At 46.2% G+C, this 23489-nt stretch overlaps 1 protein-coding gene across 6 annotated transcripts in view; it reads left to right on the forward strand.

Annotated features, from left to right (window-relative positions):
- The first annotated feature begins 5039 nt into the window (after positions 1 to 5039).
- Positions 5040 to 23489, forward strand: part of arhgap23a (Rho GTPase activating protein 23a) — a 61089-nt gene continuing 42639 nt past the window's right edge. For 5 of the 6 annotated variants that reach the window (XM_079281849.1, XM_079281851.1, XM_079281853.1 and 2 more), the window contains exon 1: positions 18530 to 18643. In XM_079281849.1, coding sequence (XP_079137975.1) covers positions 18590 to 18643 — 54 coding nt within the window. In that variant the 5' untranslated portion in view covers positions 18530 to 18589. Of the gene's footprint in view, positions 5397 to 18529; positions 18644 to 23489 lie in introns of those variants that run through there. The other variant, XM_079281852.1, reaches the window with a different exon arrangement.

A 23489-nucleotide genomic window follows, 5' to 3' on the forward strand; every position in this document is an offset into this window, starting at 1 on the left:
ACACAAACGGTTGATGCACAGGCGATCACGGGATGTGTGTGTTTCCCCCTGTCCTGCATCCCTGGTTTCCATCATGGACAATGGTAGGGGAGTGTTTCATTGCATATTATAAATGTGATATTTTCCACCACAGGGAGGATTTTACTTGCAAATGTCTGTCTGGCTTTCCATTTATGTAGGCTGCAGTCTGTAACAGTGGGAAATGATCACACTATTTCACTTGACTGAGCTAATACGATTACTTATCCTTGATAAACTGTAGATGTTTGATGCCAGCTGCCATCTGTTTCAGGGAGAGGAGCCGGGTCAAGACACGATGGGTTCCTCATTCGGAGCTCTCCTGTAGGAAGGGCAGAGCAATCCAGCTGAGATAAACAACTGGACACGAAGTGGAAGCCCCCACTTCTCCTCCTCCTTTATTGGGTCAGGGTCCTCCTACAAAATGTCACTGCTCCCACTTATTTGCAATCAGTCTCACCAGTGTATTATCTATGCTACTGAAGGTTGTGCATGCTTCTCTTTTAAGGAGGAGACATGTTACCTCTGCACAAGTCCTATACACCCGTAGACATGGCTGCAGGACGGTCTCGTAGTGTTGAGCGTAATACAAGGTGTAGAATTTGCCTTTCTAGCAACACTGTGAGCTGATTAATTTGTTTGGCTCCGACTGTAACGTGTTTTGTTCAGTTTTGACCGTATCATCCTTACCACTTTGTGGCCAACCCTCCTGTACTCATTGTTTTTGCCTTTGGTTGAGTCAGCCTTCACGTCAGTGTTGCGTTACTTTATTCACGTGCTGCCAATATGTTCTTCTCCTCACTACTATCACGATTCTCTGTCCGGTTAAAGCCAAGGGGAATGTTTCACTTATATGACTGTGTTCTGTACATGAACCATGTTTGTCTGTTTCTGTTTATTACGTTGGCTGCAAATGACGTCCACGGGGAGCAATGATGTCATTTCAGAAATACATTAACCGGATGCTCCTCTCAGTTTTACCAAACATATCTATTATGTGTTATGTATCGATGATGTTAAGTTTACTGATGCACTGATGATTTACTGAGGTTAATGACAGTATTTCACATGACATGTCTATAAATAAATAAAGATGATTTCGGTAAACCCAGTTTGCTTTCTCGTCATTTCAACACTGTATTATTTAAAAAAATTTCCGACGTCCGTAATCATTTATTTCTGCTGCACAGAGCATTGCTCACCTTTAATGCTCTCATCATTCCTAATGTCTGTGTGATCTATATCTCAGTATATATATTTATTTGCATAATTGGAAAGTGACGTAAGGGATATAATACTGGGAGACAGAAGAGTATGACTTTCATCAAAGATCCCTGGCTGGGTCAAAGCAGGGACATTACGCAAATATTACTTTGAAAATAAGCTTTTATATTTGGTGTGGACAGCTCATGAGACTGTTCTTATCAAAAATAATGTCTATTGTATTTCATGGATTATTAGATTTATAAGGCCTACTGCTACATTGCCTCCATGCTGAGGTGTATTATGGAACAGTGTTATTATATTATTATATCCTGAACTATATTATTCATGACTGTGTGCTGCTGTAGTCCGGTGGTATCTAAATTAGAGTCATTGACCTCGATGGAGTGAGAGAGCTGCAGTGCAATAAGGACTATAAATTCCTCCCGTCACAACAAATATATTCCTTCATGGGACATAATCTCATTAAACTCTGTCTGATGCATGTTTGCGAAGGAGGACTCACAGTATCCTGTTTTAAAGATTGAAGCACATTTGGCACGGTGGTGTGAGCACATGCTGTCCTGCAGATGGTGCTGTTTACCTACGGCTGTGGAGAATCAGCTGATGGCAGTCTAACCATGGAAAGAACAGGTGATTTCAATTTAACAGTCACAGTTGATGAAAATCAGCAGATTTGTTACGTTTGAATGGCTTCAAATGCACTAATTCAGCACATGTTAGCCCTTAGTTTAAGGCATATGAATGTGTTATTGATGTTGTTATACAACTAACTAATTTCTTCTTGTTTTACAGTGTATTTGAATAAATTATTATATTTTGAAAAACGTAACATAAAACGTATTTGTGAGTGAAACACGTCAGACAAGCCTTCTCTTCGTGACTTGTTCTCTGTTCTTGTGGTGTGATTGTCACATAACTGATATCATCATATCGACTGGAACTCGGTTTTATTGTGGCTTGAAAACAAGATTCATTTCTAATTTGTCATTTCTTTAACAGATGAAGGATTGCTGTCTTCCTCATCTTGCTCTCCAATGACTCTCCGAGGTGACAGGTCAGCTTCTTTAGTTACATATTTTGAGAATTGTTTGCATTCCTTTAAGTAATCTTAATCTTTTTAACCTTTAATGAACATGAGCATATTCTAAAAACCCACTACATTCCCCCATGGAAGAAATAGTTCCACATTTTGGTAAGTACAATTACCAAACACTTACCAGACAGCTGGTTAGCTTAACTTAGCTTAACTTAGTTTAGCTTCATTTAGCGCAAAGTCTGGAAACGAGGGGATAAAGCTCGCCAGTCTTTCACTGTCTCACGGGAATAGTCCTTTACAGTTTGTACAAATTAAACAAACAGAATGTAGCATGTCAATAAGTGAGGTTTAGTGGTGCTGGTAGGTGCATTTTGTCACTTTTGGACTAAGCCAGGCTAGCTGTTTCCCTGTTTCCAGTCTCTATGCTAAGCTAAGCTAACCAGCTGCTAGCTTTAGCTTCATATTCAGCATACAGACATGAGAGTGGTACCAACCTTCTCATCGACTCTCAGCTTGAAAGCACACATGCATATTTTCCATGCTTTCCATGCTTTAGTGTCATTGTGTGCGTGTGTGTGTGTGTGTGTGTGTGTGTGTGTGTGCACGCGCGCCTCACAGTGTTGCAATCCTCCTCTGAACACTAAGCTAAAGTTTCTCCCACATATGTGCAGACAGACCCACTGTGGGAAATAATCGGAATTCCTCTACTGATAGTATAATCTACCACTCACACACAGCATTACAATACACCCGCTGTTCTGTCTGAGAGCACACACACACACACAGGCTACACGCACACACACACACACACACACATGCAGTCATCTCACTTCAAACGGCGTCTTTGGCTCAGATCAAACGACGCTGCAGCAGTCTACAGTAGAGGGTGTTGAGGAAAGCGAAGGATGCACTGAAGCTGGACTGTAGAAATAGGGCAAGGTTTCTTTGGTTGTTTGCTGCTCTGCATGTTGCATGAACGTCTTGTCCTGCATTCCTGACCCTCATTCCTCCCCTTCACTCTACTGGCCTGTCACACCGCTCCTAAATACCAAATCAGATCATGTCACAGCTATGTTATGCGTCCCATTGAATCAAAAATAAACCAGAACAGGTGCGCTTTTGTTTTCCAGCTGCGGGGGCCTTGGGTTTCCCCATGAGCAGTATTTCTGGGTAGATGCCGTAATACGGGACATTTGTAAAGTGTTTATGATTACTCTATCAGGTCAAATCACCCTGGCACTGCTGCAGCTGCTGGCATTTCTGAGCATTCTGTAATCTGCTTGTTATTTTCCTTTCTCCTTGGGATGATGGCATGATGCTGGTAAAACTGTACACAATGTGACAACGCTGCCAGATGTTTTCAGTGCAGAATTTAAAGGTCGGAAAAACGTCATATCTAAACAACACATATCAGGTTTGTGTCAGTCCTTAAAAGTCATTTCATTTTTTGGTTTATTTTGAGATATTTTTTTAATTTAAAGAGAGTGACTTGTTATGGAAGAGGCAGTGATACTGATTTAGTAATAGACCAAACTGCACTGCAGTCACACAACATGTTGTCTTTTAAACACAGCAGTGGGACTATTTCTATCTGCATCCATTCGTTTATCCAACAGCCGAATAAAGCAATCAGGGGATCTTCCTGTGAATTCATCATAAGTCACAACACTTCATCACATAATAACTCCTGCCAGTGACATTTGACACCTTAAGAATATCCCACTGTGCATTAGTTGCTACAGTACGTGTGACTCTTGATGCTGGTTTGTAACGTCTCCTCTCTGTGTCACCTGTAACCTCTTGCAACCTTTTTCCGGATGCCAAAGAGATGGAGTTGTGGGAGGAGAGAGCGGCGAGCGATTGAGTGTAATAATACAATAGATGGAGAGGCGAGGGGTGGTGGCCTGGAGATAATAGAGACAGAGCAAATAAAGAAAAAGGAGGCAGTGAAAGAAAGGAGAGAGGGAGGGAAGAGTGGGGGGTTATATGTGCTTAGCGATGGCCTTCAGTGGTGGAGTTCCTGTTGTTGTGCGGAGGGAGTTTCCCTCCGCACTGGCCGAGAGGAAAACGACAGAGGATGTCTTTTTCCTGGCTGACCAAGAATGCCCGGGCCTCGAGGTCTTTCCTCCACTCATGTGTGTTTTTATACAAGTTCATGCCAGAGTTTTAATGCTAATGATACGACCTGCTGTCCTTCTGGTTCACTCTGAAGGGCGGCCAATGTTGCTCTGAAGCATTAACATTTCAGCAAAGAGGCCAGCACAGGGGGGGAAACATTCCTCCCAGAGGCACAGGGATATGTGCTCTTACACTACAGGTCGGACTACATGTCCCAACATGCCCCCCCCCTAAAAAAAAAGGGGGCGGGGGCCACGAATCCCGCCAGCCAATGGCTTTGTGTCTGGGGTTCTGTGGTTGGTGTGTTGCACGGCAGCTGTTGTCAATGGCAACAGAGTTTTTCAGGGAAGCATGAGCTGGACAGCTGGTTGAGGGTCCCTCAGTCCTCCACCGGGAGTCACATGATCCCCCCCGGTAGCCAATCTCAGCCCTCCGCCCTCCTCTCTGCCTCGCTCCTTCTCTCTCATTTGCTCGCTCTGGCTCTCTTCGGGTGCAGCAGGGGGGGGGGAGGGGAGATGGATAGAGGGGAGGGAAGTGGATACAGAGAGGGAGGGAGGGGAGGCGAGGCGACAGCTCACACAGGGAACGAGTGCAACGAAAACGGAGAGCGGGACTCTTCACTCTGCGTGGTTATCAAGGAGAGAGGCGAGGATCCCACGCACACCCTGTTTGCCCGCCAACCTCCTACACCCGGAGCAGCAGGAGAAGGAGAGGAGACAGAGAAAAGGACAAGACGGGAGTGTTTGGTTGGGTGTACTAGACTGTCACACTCAGAGACACAAGGAGAGGCAGAGCCATGCCTCTGTGGGGAGGCGCAGCCGTCGGCGGCCAGGCTGCCTCGCCTGTGTGAGGAGAGCACGATTGGATTGCTGTTGGGAATACTGAACAAGGAAAAGAAGAAGAAGAAGAAGAAGAAGGAACAAGGCAGACAGCCGGCTATCTCGTGCCATGACAGGGAACAGGAGGAGGGAGGAGGCTCGCTGAAATCATGGACCAGGTGAGGATGGAGAGGAGGAGAGGAAGGGAGGGACTGAAGGGGAAGTGAAGGGGACCACCAGCTTTAGTGTTCTTCACACTCGCACCTCGCTGACACAAAACACACACAGAGCAGCAGCAGCATTCATAACATCCATCATCCCTCTTTCCATTCCCTCAAGGTGAAAACAAACAGCACAGCACGCTGCTTATCCTGCGATGTGTTTTCTGCTCCCCCGGCGAGCTAGGTCTCACTCTTGGGGTGGGGGGGGGGGGGGGGGGCGGCGGAGGTGCTGCCACCACCGGCAAGTGCCAGGCCTCTGGAGAGATGACACAGCTGAAAACATCACCAGCTTAGCTCTGCTATACCGGGCATAAGATCAACACTTTGGGAGTGGACAGAGAGATAAGCATTCAAAAAAGAGGGGTGTGGCTCAGTGTGGTGGGTTAACAGGCGTCCTCGGTCCGTCTTAAGATGTCATGCACAAATTGCCCCCCCCTCGCCTGGAGTCAGGATGGAGGCGGGAGACGGGATGTGTGCAACAGGGTTCCCATCCAGAGGCTCAGATGAGCCTTTGTACCACCGTGTGCTCGTGTCACCAGCCTGTGCAGAGACTGTCACCGCTCTGCTTGTTTGCTGTGGGAGCAGCTGATGCTTGATGAATTTGCCACCTTCACCCTCATCACAGACACTGTTTGTTAATATTTTGGAGTGTTTTACAGCTTCTGTGTGAGGGCGGTTTGCTGCTGCTGTCAGCAGGTATTGTATCCGGGCTGGAAGCAACCAGCTGCTTGGAGTTGAGCGTGTGATGAATGGTTTTAGAGGAGGAGAGAGAGCGCAGACACCCTCCTCATATCTCCCCTACGTTACACTCAAACGCACTGCCAGTGTGTGTCCTAGCCACTGATGACCTCATCCCTCCCTCCCTCCATTGCTTCTCCTTTGCGTCCTCTCCTCCCGAGGTGGAAGTGTTGTGAGCATCAGGTTTGTGACTAAGGAGGAGGAGCAGGAGGGCGAGACAAGGAGGGGTGTACGTGTGAGACACCCCAGCCCAACCCTTCGTTTGGCTGAATAATGCATGTGGTCCACAAGGGGAACATCTCCCGTCTGTGTCTGCTCGCTCAGGTCAGGGTGACGTTAGCCCCCCAGTAATAGCAGGGATGATGTCATCACTGCTGCTGGTCAGACTGTGTGTGTGTGTGTGTGTGTGTGTTTGGGTGAACACATTTGTCGGAGGCATGCCATGTTTTTCACTTGTTTATGTGTTTTCTTTCTCACTTTTAACCTTATTTCCCCAAATTGTAAGCCTCAGGCAACAACACAGAGCACACAGTGTGTCTGAGTCCATGGGTCATGGCCTCAGTGTTATAGACACACACACACTTTCAGTATCAGTTCACAGTTCTGCACCACAAAAAAAACAAGACCGGTGTAGTTTACAGCACAATGTACCTCACACAGGAAACAAAAAACTATTTATAAGACTGCGCAGTGCCGCGAAAATGCTGACACAGCGCGGCCTTGGTGCAGCGCTGAGGCTGGGCCGGTGTCATTTCAATAAATGGACCACATTGTGACGTAAGGGCCAAATTTGATTACAGCACTTCCTGTTCGTCACGTGGCCGCGTGTCATTGTCGTTTTGTGAACGCTTTATCTCTCCCTGTGCTTCCTGCTGAAGGCCTCCGCCAGCCTGGTGTTTTGAGATGATTCTGGATACACAGCACATGTCTCGAGAAGGACCTCCTGTCATTTGGCAGCGTAAACATGCGCTAGCATCGCTGTGCGAAAGTAAACAAGAGGCGGATGGTGTTTACTATAGGGTTGGAAAGGCTGGAAAAGTTTACAGGCCAGTATCTGTGTTTGTCTTTGGCCTCTTTTTTTCTGTTCGGCGCAAGGACGGACACACACATGTTCAAAAGCACGGTGATAAGGAGGGCAGCGGCTCAGCGAAGAACAAGAAAAACGCCGGTTACACAAAGCGTCTGTGAGAGGGAGTCAAGGGCAGCGGTGGGACACCTCTTTCTCTCACAGTCTGCATTCTTCTGCACTCGAGTGATGCCGCTCTCTGCACACGATGTAACTCGTCCTACTTTTATAAGTTTATGAAACACACTGACCGACACCGGGACAGTTCTCACTGCAAAGAACAAAAAACACTTGCGTGAAGGACGATTAAAATGCCAGACCCGTTGCAAATCAGTTTGGGTCCATAGAGTGCTTTCCGATCAATAGTCATTAACGGACCTGAGCGGGGCTGTGGTGGCTGCTGATGCCTTCTGGGTTTGGGGTATTCTGACCACATCCATCACACAGAAACAAGTGGTTTCTCTTTGCTGCAACAGCCTGCAAGCCAAGGTGTTGGATCATAAAAGACAGAGCCAGGAAAGAGCAAGTTTCAGGGATAACGTTGTCGAACTCCTGACTGCTGTACGTGGACGAGTGTTTCACTACAGTGGAGGGAATCGCTGATACTTCTGGATGAGCCTCAGTGATGTGGACAGGGCAGAGGCCCGGCTTGGGCGGCAAGGCGACATATGTCTAACTGTACTATGTGTCTGTGTGTGTGCCAGTGTATGTGTGTGTGTGTGTGTGTGTGTGTGTGTGTGTGTGTGTGTGTGTGAGAGAGTCCCTGTGGCTCCCAGCCAGAGTTATCTTGCAAATGGTTTTGTCTGTTTCCCACAGATGTGACTGAAGTGGACTGCCGTCAAAATGAGCTCAGAGCGAAGCAGCCGCGGAGGGAGATATTTTATGAGCGCCAAAGTGTGTGCGTGTGTGTGTGTGTGTGTGTGTGTGTGAGAGAGAGAGACACAGAAGAAAGGGTCTTGTTAAGTTACAAACGAGATAGTGAGAGGGAATGTGGAAGACAAGTGTGAGAGAGGGAAGGATAAAGGAAAAGCCTCATGGTGGAACAGGTGGTCTAATCTGAAGCCCCACCCATTGCACCCCCGAAGCCCCCCCCCGCCTGCAGCGCTCCAATCTTTGGACTCTTAGGAATTTCTTGCGCTATTGTCCTGAGCGGTGGAGACTGAAAGACCAGCAAAGAATGAACTTTGTATGCGTATTTGCATCTAAATTGAAATTAAACGCACGCATATAAGCATATCCATTGATCTTCCCGCCCATGCGGAGAGCTTTAGGAGGAAAGATGAGTTGCTAAGCTGGTTCTGCTTGTGATGAGCGACGCATTCAGAGGATTTGAGGGACATTTGTGGGACGTGGAGCTGTGGGAGTTGTAGATTGATTACAGGGTCTCTGTAGCAGATGAAGCATGCAGTCTGAATGTACACAAAACAAATTTGATGCAAATTTACAGATATTGTTGTGCTGTTTTGCATATCAACACATATTTAGAAGGAGCTGACAACACATTTAAATGACGCCAACTGTAAGATGAGGAGGCTTTTGCATGTGAAGGATGTCAGTACAGGGTTTGTGTTCTTAATTTCAGGCTCCATCAGATTTTCAGGCGGGAGATCGCCGAATGGTAGATGCCTGCAGGCAAGACAATGGGCAAATTGTCCCGTGAAAGAAAACTAGGACACTCCATCTCCAGGAAGTAAACAGCTCCCGTTCAGCTCAGGACGGCTACTTTGGACCTCAACCAATGCACTTGAGTGGCGACCCGATGCATGAATGCAGATGGCAAGGGGCGATAGACGGGGTTCTCCAGCAGGGGTCAGAGGTCAGCCCGTGTGGGTAAAGCCCTTCCTGTCAGCAGCACTTTGCATCAGTCCAGCCCATGTCTGGGATCCGCGGGCGGATGGGATGAACCGGGGTAAAAAGAATGAAACAGAGGGATTAGGTTTATCGGTAGCATCCAATTATGAGGCAGTTTGCTACCGACCTGGTCCAGTTTAAGCTCAGGGGGCTGATGCGCTCGGTTTGACATACTTTTCATTTCAACTTGTGACCCCGGCAGTCTGTTTCTATCTCTTGGTATCCTCCGTCTTCTACATGCGTGACTTGATGTCGGTCTGGAATGAACAGCTGTGCAGCTGATGCCTGCTGTTTCATTCGTTGATAATTAATCAAAGCACATGTGATGCCCTACTGTTAGCGGGCACCACAGCTGCATATCAATACTGAACCGCTCGCTGAACAAGCCACGGGCCTCTTGGCCTATTTTACAAACTACTGATGGTAAAAACAATGAACTTGTCTTTCTGAACTACGTCTGAGTTCTGATTTTAAAGATATTTCTCAGTGTTGTCTGTCTATACCGTCATCCTGTTTCACCACATTCAGGCCCTCTTTGTTGTATTTTGTGGCTCACACATTCAGAACAGAACAGACTGTTCCTTTAAATGTGGCTCAGTCAGACACATTGCTTTTTTTGCCATATTTTGGGCTCAGGCTGCATCAGTATCATCGCCATAAATCCTGTTAAATCCCACGGATTGGGATCAAATGACAAACTCACCACAGAGCTGCATCTGAGGACAACTTCTCCACCCTGACCCCACCTCATCCTGCAACCGCTGCCCTGAGCCCTCCTGTGGCCTCTGAACGCAACTGCGGCTCAATTTCTATCTTTTCCGAGGGGTTGAAGGATTATCTATTTCGGGAAATCTCTGCAAATGAACAGATGGTGGGTCTTTTTTACAGAATTCAACCCAGAATAACAAGTTTGTTTTGCTGATGGTGACGGTGCATGTTAATTCCACATGGGAAGCATATTATCATGCCCTCTTGGTGACCTCTCACCCGCATTGTTCGCAGTAGGAAATGTGCAGCACTTTGCGTTGTGTGTCTTCTCATTTAGATCAGTGTCTACGAATCTGTCGTGATTAAAATAGATATAAAAAATGTCGTCTTTATCAGCATTTTGCTTGTTAAAAACGTGTTTCTGTGAGTGTTGACATTCCTCTTCAGTATATCTCTGGTGTATATTTTTTAAAGGCTTCAGAGGTGAGCAATGCCAATGGTCCCTCTGTTCTTATCTCGCTGTGATTTTTAGATTTAAGCATGAAGTCTGACATTAGAATTACAATACTATGTATTACTATGGATAACAGCATTTAGGGTGTGTGAAAGAAACGTTTCTGCACCGATGGCTGGCTGGATGAAGACAGGGACCTTCCTGAAAGTTAAAAATCTGTCAACGTAAAGGAGAACACTCTGCTTTAAGGCCATGTCCAGACAAACCTATCTGAGTTTTAAGGCGAGGAAACGCTCGGATTAGGATATGATCCCCCTCGAACATGCCGGATTAGACCGTTTGTATTCTGTGAGAGGTCTGGTTTAAAGTTTCTGTTGTACCACAAATGCTCACGAGATCTGTCGTTGGGTCTTCCAATCGATCAGTAATCTTTTTATGAGAGGATGCATGAGTATTCAAATCAGGATAGGAATGTGTGCTCATTATGTAACTGCTTTTTGTGCTTTTTTGGATGGGCGCAGTTGGTTTAATTAAGTTTAGCCTGCATTTTAGGGTTTTATTCAAACAAGTAAAAGTGTTATTCAGATTAAAACCTCTTTCATTTTTACAGACGCTTGACCAAGAAGGCTGCACGAATCGTATCAACAAACAAGAATAAAAATACACATTACATCTATGTAAAAACAATGCTTTTTTAGGGGCAGGAGATTAGTTTAGTTGAACAAATCTTTATTCTGCTGTTTGGCACGGTGATCATTACAGCCGAAAAGTTGTCGAAGCTTCAGGTAACTGCCAGGATGAAAGCAATATTCACTATTTAACCCAATTTAGGCAAAATAGCCTCCTGGAAACATTTTTAGGATTCATCATCAGATCAAGTCGCAGGGTTTTTCCAATTCACCAGTCATTCAGTTTTACATTGTCCATTGATGTGTATTCAGGCGGGCATATTCGGGGAACATGCCACCTACTCTAATAATATGTCATTCTAATTTTACCCAAGTTCTTTTCCGACGTTCCGGACTCATCAGTGACCGGCAGAAACATCTGATGTAGACAGTTGTTGCTGATCTCAGATGGACTGGTTCCCGAATGTGACTTCAGGACACATTTCATCCTTAGAGCTCATTTCCATTGTCTCCCCCGATGTGCCGCAGGAAGTGATGCTAGAGGCAGGAAGTGGAGCCGTGAAAGGTAAAGAGGCTGCAGACGCATTCGGGCTGTATGAAGTGACGGGCAGCAGGAAGGAAGCGTGCAGCGCTGCTACTGGAACTACTGCTTATTCTTCCTCTCTGTCTCTCAGAAGAGGTTGAACTATACAGGGTAGGGCTGGGCGATAAATCGATTTAATCGATTAATTCGAATGTGTGCTTTAAGGCGATGTGTTTTATTGAAAATCGAGAAAATCGCCCCCACCCCTCCCCCCCGTTGGGTTCCCGTAGTAGAGTGCGCGCGCATTGTTTACAAACTAAAACAATGGCGGCCAGCAGCTTCACTGCTGGCCGCCGCCGCCGCCACCTCACAACAACAACCCAGCATTTTGGAGACATTCACCAACTGTACTCCGCATGAGAAGAAGAGTGCCCGGTGGAAAGCCATCACGGATGCAGTCGCGATGTATATCGCAAAAGATATGGTGCCCATATACACCGTGGAAAAGCCGGGGTTTATTCACCGTCTCAAAGCTTTGGACCCCAGGTACGTGCTACCAAGCCGTAAACATTTTTCTGACGTTGCCTTGCCTCGGCTGTACAATAGTACACGCCAAAGGATCTCTGCGGAGCTGGAGGGGATGTCATTCTACTCCGCAACAACTGACCTGTGGTCCAGCAGGTTGACCCAGACACCGATCCACTTGACTGGTGGAAGCGTCACCAACTTAACTTTCCAAGGCTAAGTACTTTAGCAAAGAAATACCTCTCTGTGCCAGCTACAAGTGCCCCCTCTGAGAGGCTTTTCAGTGTGTGGGGGGGGCATTGTTACATGCCACCGTGCATGCCTGAAGCCAGAGGTAGTAGACAGGCTTGTCTTCCTGGCAAAAAATATTTAGAAAAAACATGCACTACTGTTTAATACTGTTGGTTATGTTGTGAATGCACTTGATTTTGTTTACATGCACTTATTTACTGTGCAAAATATGTTATGTTGATGTTAGATCAGATGTTGCACTTTTGAAAATGTGAATGTTAAAGGGTCATATACATTTTATTTCATGCTGTGTTTGTATCAGTGTATTCAGTTAGAAAAGCTTACTGTAAAAAGTTACATTTGCACAGTTGTTTACAATGGAAGGCTACTATTTAATGCCATTTAATGTTATGTTTAATTTAATTTTATATTTAAATGATTCAGGCAAACAAAAGAGTGACCAAATACTTTTTGTATACTACAGGCACCTTTCTACAATGTTCAGGTTTTGTTTGCACTTTATTTTTATCAACCTACTTGGGAAAATCATCACAAAATAAAAGAAAAAATTGTTTTCAACAGCTTCTGTCATCTGCAAAAAATTTTGGGGGAAAAAAATCGATTTAAATCGTGAATCGGATTTTTTGTAAAAAAATCGGAGATTTTTTTTTTAGGCCATATCGCCCAGCCCTAATACAGGGATGTCCTGAGAATGTGTGCCAAGCATTTATAGTAACAGCTGACGTTTATAGAAACAGTGGAATACCCTGTGTGATTCACTTGTTGTTGTCTGGAGCTTTGAGCAATAGATGGAGACGGACTGGAGACATTGCGGAGTTGAATCAGGGGTCGTTTGTGCAAACGGTGACACCTGAACTTCCCCCAGTCTCCTCCTCAGACTCGGCGTATTTCCCTCTCTTTGTTCCTTTATCTCAAACACTCCCACGTGGCTGTTCTAATCAGCTCTCGCCATGTTAAGGCCTAAAAAAGTGGAAGCTCAGCTTTTCATGTGCGGGGGTGAGATAGTGTATCAGCTTGTACAGGAAGATAGGACTTAAACTGCCCTGGAACCGTTTTTGACGATCGGCCTACATACATAAAACCCAGTGAAATGTTAAAAGTGAGGTGTTGATACAAAGGCTTGTATCGGTGGTGAAAACCAGTGTTGAGAAAGTTCTGTAGCATGTCCAGCCAAGAGCACTGGCTGGTGGTGGTCCTTGGCTTGCATCTGTGTGTGTGTGTGTTTCTGCGTTCTTGTCCTCAATGAGTCATCCTCTCCAGTACCCTACCCAGCCGAACGTCCTTTCCAATAGCCAAGGCTCCGACTTAGACCTGCCTCTGCTACCGGGCAAGCCGTCGTGTCTACAGGCTCATCGTTGTGTTCCGTCTGAATGACTGCGGTCTGCAGAAGAATGAGCGAGGCAGCTGCAAGAGAGAAGGGGGATTAAAATGAAATGTAGCGCGGGGCGAGGCGGGGAGAGAAAGTGGGTCAGCAGGTCAGCAGAGGAACACACGAGACAAGCATAAAGACTGAGGTATTGACCTTTTACTGAAAATCAAAAACTGTCATCTTTAGACAATGTGATGGAGGTTCATGGCCGTAGTTTCAAAAAACAACAAATCAAGTTTAGGTGCGTTTTTATTGTCTTTAATACTTTCTTGCACCGATCAGAAAACCCTGACTTTGCTCGTTTTCGATTGTTTACTTCAAATCATGTATACATTACATCACAGCGTGTCATTTTTCAAGCAGAAACCAATGGCGACCCACAACGGCGGGGAAAAAAACATCCAAAATCTGTACAGCCCACATTGGAACATGCTCCGATAAAATACAAGTACACATGATTTGCACACACCTGACATAAACGTTGTTTCCACCTTGCCAGAAATAACAGTTAGAAAATAAATAATTTCTGGTGTTAAAAACACCAAACTCTTATCTATTATAGGTTCAAAGAAGACAAAGGAGCAATTAGAATGGGTTTATGATTGAGCCTGAGGAAAGGCTGCAGTCTGGACTCTTCACTCATTTGTAAACATTTCGATCCAGTATGAAAATGCCTGTGCGGTGCAGTGACAAATGCCTGTCTGTGCTGCCCGGTCAGCTGTTTCCTCCCCTCGTGCCAGTTGTCCAGCCAGACAAAGAGGACTCCTCCTGTCGCGGAGAAAGGGGGAATTTACAGCTCTAACCGTAACCCCCCCCCCTCTCTCTCTCTCTCAACCGTCCCAAACCCCCTTCAAAGGAGTGCCACAGGAGCCTCTGTGTCAACAGCCAGAGACAACCAGAGTGTGAGACTCACTCGCATGTCCACATCTCATTCACATGTACGCAAATATCCAAAGCTCTCCATCCACATCCACGTCTCAATCACACGCTTACGGTCACGTATGTGTCCGTACATGCTTAGCAATAAGCAGCTGAACGTTACATGTTAAGCTTCAGCATATGTGAGCTCACAGTCCACATTTCTCTGGCTCCTGATCTCTGGCCGGACACATTTCACTCCATCAGGCCCAGACAGCGATGATCTTCTTATTACATCTGAGACCTGGAGAGAGAAAATGTTACTCTTTATATCAAATCCGCTGAGCCAAAGAGAGAGAGACAGAGAGAGAGAGAGAGAGAGAGAGGACTTGCACATTGTGTCATTTTGGCTCTCAGCAGTAGGAAAACCACCCGAGCACCTTCATTAAATGCAACTGTATCAAGAAGAGGGATAGTGTGGCCATGTGTTACACACTCCAGAGAGGCCTCAAGTAAATGATGCTGAAAAGATCTGGCAACTATACACTCCCCGGCCTGGAAGTATGCGTGTGCAGAGCGGACGTCCAGTCAAGGGACCGACTCTATGACTTGAGGGATGCGGAGTGAAACTGAGGAGATTTGAAAAAATCAGGCTGTGTGTGTGTGATTATGTAATGACCGAGGGGAGACTCTGGATGCTCCCTGCTCGTCTCCGGCCGGCCCTAAAGGGAAAGAGATCGTGGCGCATCTCCTCATATCACTGTTAGATCGAGGCTTAGTCAGAGGGGGGGGGGGGGGGGGGGGGGGGGGGGGGGGGGGGGTCATACCCGGCGCCTGGGGCTGTGTGTCAGTGACTAAGGCTGACCCAGAGACGCAGCACGAGCACAGGAGAGAGACATCAAGTGCAGTTTGTCAGATAACAGCCACGTCGTTTGGCTAGATCTGGATAGAGTTACAGCTCTTTCCCTGCATTTCCAACTCAGCGTTTTGAAATATGCTGACCCACCTGCTCAGATACGACACACAACACCTCAGACACACAACTCTTCCTCCTTCCTCCTCTCCGCACCTCTCAGTCTCAGAACATCAATAATAGAAAGGCCATTTTTCTCGCCTGACAGGCAAATTGATGTTTGGCGTGAGCGTGTATCTGCATGTCATCTGGGATGAGATGTGGACGAACCTCAGCACAGGAGGGGTTGACTAACATCGGATCATTCTTCCCACAGAAAAGTGTCGGAACACAGGCTGATTTATGGTATAATAGAAAACACATGGGCGGCAGATAGAGGCTGCAGAGATAGATCCAGATCTGAGGTCAGAGAAGATGTTGGAAAAAAGGTCCAGCTGTGATTGGCCTCACGCTCCTTGACACCCCCCCCCCAAAAGAAAAGCAAGCTCCACAGCCCTCCCTATTTCCCAGAGACCATCTGCCCTGCTCTCGCACCTTAAGACCAGGATACTGCAGCAAAGCCTCTCTGGGCTCTCACTCTGCCACGGTGGATTTAACAAAAACGTACTTTGGCCTCATAACTAACCTGGAGGGGAGAGTTTGGATGACATGTGGTAATTATCTGTCTCAAATGGGAGATGAGGGAAGGTCATGACTCTGACTTTGGTAGAGTGTGTCCTCTTTAAGCCCTTGGCTGGGGTATTGTGTGTCTCGGAGCGGGCCAGATGCAGAGAGAGCAAGGCAGACCGAGGAGACACGTTGAGATGGAGGCTGAGTTGGCAGCTGCGGCTCTTGGCGTGGGAAGCCTCCCGTAAGCTGCCCCCCCCCCCACCCCCCCCCCCCCCCCCCCCCTGACTGTTTCCCCAAAGGCAGGCAGGCAGGCAGGCTCTTCTGAAGGGGCTCTCTGATACTTGCACCCCTCACAGTAATAGCCACATGGGCCTCCAGCTGTCAGCCAGCAACACATTCTTTTTAATCTTCTTTAACTGTTTTCCTTCATCTGGACCTAAACTAATATTTACAGCCCTATCTATCGAGGAGCATATATACAGTAGTGTGACGGCGTGGGACTTCCTGACAGCAGTCTGAAGTTCCTGCTCTTGATGAGTAACCTTCCCCTGACTGTACTGCCTGTGGGTCCTATTGGTTCACACGAGCAGTGTTCATCTGCAGCCAAAAGGGGCTAAAAATACACGTTTTCCGCTCTGTCTGGGCGTGGAGGGAATTCTGACATGTCTCAATGAGGTGCACTTTCATTATCCGCTTTGTTCAGCCCGTCTCTGTTGTGTCCCTGTGTTTATCATGAGTCACTCTCTGAATTGGACTGATGTGCCTTTTGTTAGTAACACTGTTTTATGATAAGGCTGTATCAGATTTTTCACATCGAATGCATCCCATTTCATAAATGTGTGGTTTACTACTTTTCCGGTACATCAGGATTATGAGGAAGCTTCTCAGTGTCGCCATAAAGAGAAAAGAGCTGCCAGTTTATCGGTCAGTCTGTTTTTATAATCAATTCCTCATTTAAGTCTTCTCAAATGTGAATATTTGTTCCTCTATGAAAGTGCAGTCAAGATGTTGGGCTTTATAGACCAAACGATTAATCAATTAATGAAGCAAATAATCTGAAGATGAATCCGTAGTGAAAATAATCATAATTTCTTTTTTACAGCATCAATTCAACTTGATCATTTGAGATTCCACACACTTTGATCTTGTGTTTAGATGATTTATTTGAGTATTTCCATTTGACGTTTTTTTATACTTCAATACATTTCAAATGGAAATATTGTAATTTTTACATCACTACACCTATTTGATAGCTGCAGTTACTTTTCACATTAAACAAACCTATAATGAGCAAAGTCAACTGATACTTAAAGTAATATGCCTACTGATAATGATTTTGAATGCAGAACTTCTACTTAGTATCAGTAATAATAGACTAACAGATCATCTTTAGGCTGATTCATTTGTCCTACATACTTTAATATATTGTTAATAATTAGACCTTTATAGTTATTTTCAGAATGTGCATACGTTTTCGAAACGTTTTTTTGTTTTGTTTCTTAAATCCGTGCTTTGACTTACTGTCTCGTTGGCATCAGTGACCCCTCCCGTCCTGCACACAAATGTCTTGGCACAGCCAGAGGGAGCCCGCACGCTGCGGGTTTGCAGGGCGGAGCGCACAGATTTACCCAGATTTACCCAGATTTACCTCCTCTAATTTGACTGCCTTCTATTCCCACAGTGTCAAGGTAACCACAATACAACTGTAGTATTTCCGGTAAAGATATCAACCATAAAAGCTTAGACTTCCTGTACGAAGATCAGGAATTATCCTCGAGTCAATTAAACTAAATATTTAGCCAATGTGCATTTCTTCAACTGCAATCATTTCACAAAACCTATAAGAAACAAATTAGTAATTGTTAAGATATAGTTTTTACATTTTTTTTTACTGAAGTAAAAGCACAAAAAAGCATCAAAATAGAATTAAAGTACAACAATTAAAAGCCCTCATTGTGCAGTAAAGATGGTGCACATTTTTGATTGGTTCACATACTGATGGGTAGCTTAATCTCGAGCCTAATAATAGATAATCATTTATAAGTTGATTTATATTTTGTGTTTATATTCTGAATCTGCAACATAACAAGTAGGCTAACTAATTAAAACAAATGTAAAGGAGTAACAAGTACAATATTGGCTTCCGAAATGTCATGGAGTAGAAAAAATGAAGTAACATTAAGTGGAAATATTTAAGTAAAGTACAAGTACCTCAAAATGATCTTCTCTTTCCTACGTGTTACTGATTCCACCACTTTTGTTGAAACTTGGACACGTTCCCGCTCAGGACTTTACTTTGAAGGCGGAGTCTCCTGACTTCCGGTGTCCCTCCATGTGCATTGACGGTGCTTGCAGAGAGTTTCCAGGCAGGGCCGAGCACAGAGGGATTTAGTTATGTACAACTGACTGCGGTCTGGCGGAAGAAGAAGAAGAAGAGGATGAGGAGGGGGTGAGCGCATTGAACGGCCCGAAACAACGGGAACAGAGAAGGGGCTTTTTTTTTGTTTGTTTGTTTTTCCCCTCAGGAGGAAGGAAGCGGGATAAGTGTTGAACATATAAGTTTTGTGCTTGACCGGAGCATTGTTACTCTCAGAGCTGCCTCTGCAGCGACACAATCTGCCTCTCCTCGTTGCAGCCCAACAGTTTCTGCTGTCCAATGAATGGAGTTGCTTTCTGCCTTGTTGGAATACCACCCTACTCTGAGAACCACGTAAGTACAGCGGGGGGAGCTGCTTGTTGATCAACGCGCTGATGCCTGGACGTCATTGTGTGTTTGGACAGGCTGAAGTGCAGCGCGGTGCTGCTGGTCAGAGAGCGTGATTTCCGAAGAGGATTAACACTAGTTTGCATAGCCACTGTGTACGCACGCACGAACATACTCGGTTACATACTGTACATAAACCAAAGTGTTTGATCAATGTTCCTCCGCAGCTTTTGTTCAACCATTGTTGGCGGCAAAATAGTGCGCAGCCGAATGCATTTATCGGCTGCTCTTCACTAAAGTGAGCCACATTTCTAACGCCCCGCGTTGCGCCAGTCTTTTGTCCGCCTCTCGCTGCACCAGGAGGCGGGCAGGCTGTCAGTATGAGACGGGACGTCCCACACAGAGATGGGTGTTTTCAGGCAAATGAGTCAGTTAATTGGCTCTATATGGAGACCCACTGGACTCCCATCACTGTTGATGTTTTTACTCACACAAACAGGCCATCAAGTCAATGAGCGTCACAGGACTTCACAGCCACCAGTAGAAATAATCGCCTTCATAACTGTATTATACAACCACAGTTTGATGCATGCGACCGCTGTTTTATATTCTGCGACAAAAAAAGAAGTAAGATGAACCAAGTTCTGGTGACTTTGTTAAAGTATATGACATTCCTCCTGCTCTGACTTCAGGAATGTCTTTTGAAGCACTGATGTGTCATAGTGTAGTCATGAGGTAAGATATGTCATCATGGGCGGTGGTCTGCTTGTCAAAGGAAGCATATAGTGTGTGTGTGTGTGTGTGTGTGTGTGTGTGTGTGTGTGTGTGTGTGTGTGTGTGTGTGTGTGTGTGTGTGTGTGTGTGTGTGTGTGTGTCTGTGTGTGTCTGCTTGCTTTGATTCAACCCCAGAGGCTCCATGTGTGATGTGGTTGTGTCAGGGCGTTGCTTGGTCCTCTGGTAAAGCTTGTGTGTGTGTGTGTGTGTGTGTGTGTGTGTTATGAGGTTATATTTGCCAGTGTCTCTCCTGTGCGTTGCATTATCGCTCTTAGCTAATCATCCTCTGCTGTGTCTCTACCCCTCTGTGTGCTCAGTCTCACAAAATTGTGGAGGTGATTTTTTTTTCTCTTTTCTGTGTGCTCGTGAATTTCCCCCCCGGTTTTTCCAGCTACCTTTGCTGTTCTCTGTTGTGGTTGAGTTCATCCCCTCCAGCAAAGAATAACGTTTCCTCCTCTGTGGTCGCGCTTTAATTGAACCTCTCTGGTTGTATGTGGCAGCGAACGGTCCCTTCAAACACGCTGAATTCCCTTTTATCTTTTTCAATTTGACGCTTGTTTCGTATAGTCTATACTCTCTCTCTCTCTCTCTCTCCCTCTCTCTCTCCTCTCTCTCGTTTCTCTCTCAGTGAGATGTAAAATGACACTGTACTCTGTTGAAATGTTTAATTTGCCAAAATGAGACACGGGGTAAATGAGGCTTTGTGTGTCTGTTCAGCATCCGAGCGCGGTAGAGAGGAAGGCACGGGAGTGATGAGCAGTTGTATGGAGACGTCCAGTGGGACAGGTTCAATGTTGTTTGCAGGCCTGCTCTAATGGTGTGTGGGTGAGATCAATAGAGGCAGTGGACGGCAGGGCGGGGCCGAGGGCAGGCAGGGCGAGCACGATGTCTAATGCTGCATTGTGCCACGTGATGCCTGAGTGGATTGACGACGGGAAACACGGGAGCGCTTTTATGAAAAATCTTCATCCGGTCGATGTTAAAGCCCCTGTCTTGTCCCGGCGGCACGTGCACCACCGCAGACCAACGCAGCGTGACCCTGCAGTCTCCTGAGGGTGTCCAGACATGACTTGCGCGCTATCAATGACCGGGCATTTTTCTTGCTGATCCATGACCTTTGCTCTTTCTCCCGATCTGAGGACTGTCTTTACGTAATAGCTTCCTAACGGCCATGCTCAAACTTCAGACGAAGGCTTTGGCTGATCGCAGGACAGCAACCTCGGAAAGGTTGCAAACCTCAGACCACAGAGGCCCCTATCCAGTCAGCAGGTCCAGGATCAGCTCCATGTCAAAGGCACCGTTAACTGAAAGCAGCTGCATGATGCTGCAGAGGGAAGCATTTTCTGTGATCATTCGCAGATGGTTTCACCTCGTATAGTAGGCACATACTGCACTGCTGTGAATTTATGATATTCTTCGTACAGAGTATGCCGCTTCAATGCTGTGTACCGGGGTTTCTAACCTTGGGGGGGGGGGGGGGGGGGGGCACCACCTGAGGGGTTGTGATGCGATTAGCAGGACAGAAAAACTGAGAGAAATGTGCTTTTATCGCACAATAGTCTGCTTTTACTTTACTTCTCTCTCGTTTTTTTTTCTCGTGAATAGCAGAATTTAACCGATTGAAAATAATTCACAATCAATCTGAGAAGGAAAAAGTCTCTCTTGAGGAACAGTAATAATGTAAATACATAACACACGTTTTACAGTTCCTCGTAGTACATCACATGTAGTATTTTGATTGTGATTTAGTGTATAATACGATTCTGCTGTATTATTTATTTTTTGTCCGAACAGAAAGGGATGAAGGAGTCGCGTGACACTTTGAGGTGGGACGAGTTCACCAACAGCCCAGCCCGTTGTGCATTGCATTATGGGAGAGGAGTGAACAGTATTAGTCTATGCTGAACGTGCGACATACCCGAACCATGACATGCGTATTCTGTCCACATGCTGTCTTTTACTGCGTCGGTGGACACACACGGAGAGCTCGGTAGTTGAAGTGTGTGTTACAGAGCGCCCTGCAGCGGACCGTTAACTCCATTAAACCATCTCTCACACCTTCACACCTCCTACCTTCGACACCGTCACCCCCGCTGCATTCCTCCGCTCCGGGGCCTCGAGACAACAGCTGCACCGCACCTCGCGCCCACAATCATTAACCTGGAGAGTGTGCGTGTGTGTGTGTGCTGACACACTTTAATCACACACACACACACACACACACACACACACACGGCCAAGCACAGGTGTTCACGAATATAGACTCCAGCATGTTTACATTACACTTTTAGGGTCGGAGTTAAACACTTGAATCATAATTTGTGCGCAGGTGCATGAAACATGGCCACACACACACACACACACACACACACACACACACACACACACACACTGTATTCAGATGCGTTCTGTTTTGGAGATCAGACTCCTCTCTCCCCCCCGACGTTTGCATGAGGAAGTCCTTGATGCTGTAGAAACATGGCGTGGCGAGTGTGTAGGTGGGTGAAGGACATCAGTCATCGCTGACCTTGTTTACTGTGGTGAGAGGGGAGCGGCTGCTGTAGTGCAGCTCTGCAAAGCAGCCGTGTTTCTGTTGCTAATGGCTCTTTATTGATCTCCCTCTAGTCCGTCCAGTCAGTCGGTCTCCGCCTCTGTAAGAGTCAAATGATTGAATCCGTTTTGTTTTTAGATGTAAACTATTGCGTTTGTCTGCGAGCGTGATCGTGTTTATTGTCAGTTTATTTGAAAAGTTCAGTTTCCCCTTTTCTATTCTTGTTAAGTGGCTTTTAAGGTTGGAAAAGTCATGGTGTCACACTGACCTGCTGTATTGAATATGTCCTGTATCTGCTTGCTCCAAGTCCGTGTTGGAGACTCAATGTTTTTTAGGTCGGCATCATTTTAACCCCTTTTTTTTCCAGATTCAGTCCGGCACACTTGGTATCTTTTGAACCTTTTTTGGGATCCCCACCGGAGCTCGATCAAAGCTAGGCTGCACAGTGGTGGGTTGGTCGGTTGAAGAGGTTAATTTGTTGTTGTTTAGGTTACTGGTGAATGTGCACGTGATTTAGTAGCGTCGTGCTTCTATAGAGTTCAGAAGTTGAAGGCGTGTTGTGTTTTCCAACGTTATTATCTGAGAGGAGTTCACAAGGATTGATTTCTCTGATGGAAGCTGCAGCGATTGACCCTTACTCACCTGATACTGTTTTCTGTTTCACCTCATAGAACTAGTGTGGAGCATTTTAGGTAAAGTGAGTTGAGGCCAGAGATTAATGTGCCCCTACAAACTGAGGAGGCCCACTTGACTAGCATCCTAAGGGGTTCCCTTCTACTTTCATTTGCTCTTATTTCTCTGTTCCTCCCTCGATTTCAACATATTAGCTGGACTTGAAGCTTACCTGTCCAGAGAAGTGCCAGATCTCGTACCCAGTCATCACACGTCTTCTTTCCTGTTCCCAGCTTGACTCGTTTCATGTGGCGTCTTGACTCGCAGGCACCGGGAGGTTTGTTGTGAAACAAAGCCTCTCTCAGAAACAGATGAGGACTAATTAGATTCAGACTGTTGATGGCCTGGGGCCTGCGCCAGTACCGCTTTGTATGTGCGCCTGCAGAGACCCTGTCTGGACGTGTGTGTGTGTGTGTCTCAGTGTGTTAAAAATAAGATCCAGCAGTGTACATGAGGGGCTGTATGTATGCGGTATGAAGAACAGGTCGGATCTTGTTCTGAAATGCAGACTAGTCTCTGTCTGTATCTGTCTGCAGTGTCGGCCCGAAGACCGGGTTTGAATCGGGGTCACGGTTCAGAGGCGAGGGGGGGGGGGGCCCCCCTCGTCACACACTTGTCCCCCAGTAAACAGGCTAAAGAGGCAGGAGGGAACCCCGTTCACTGTGTGCGGCAGGTCCCACGGGGGGTTAAGCAGGGGCCGCTGTTCATCTCCACTCAGATGATCACGTCCGGCATCTTATTTAGTCTTTCTCACGTCCCCGATATCAAACGTGCACATTCTTGCACTGCGCTCTCATCGTGTTTACATTTTTTTTTTTTTTTGCAGAGAGGCCCGCCGATAAGACTGTTTGCAGA

This window comes from Melanostigma gelatinosum (assembly GCF_949748355.1).
Source record: "Melanostigma gelatinosum genome assembly, chromosome: 13".
NCBI lineage: Eukaryota > Metazoa > Chordata > Actinopteri > Perciformes > Zoarcidae > Melanostigma > Melanostigma gelatinosum.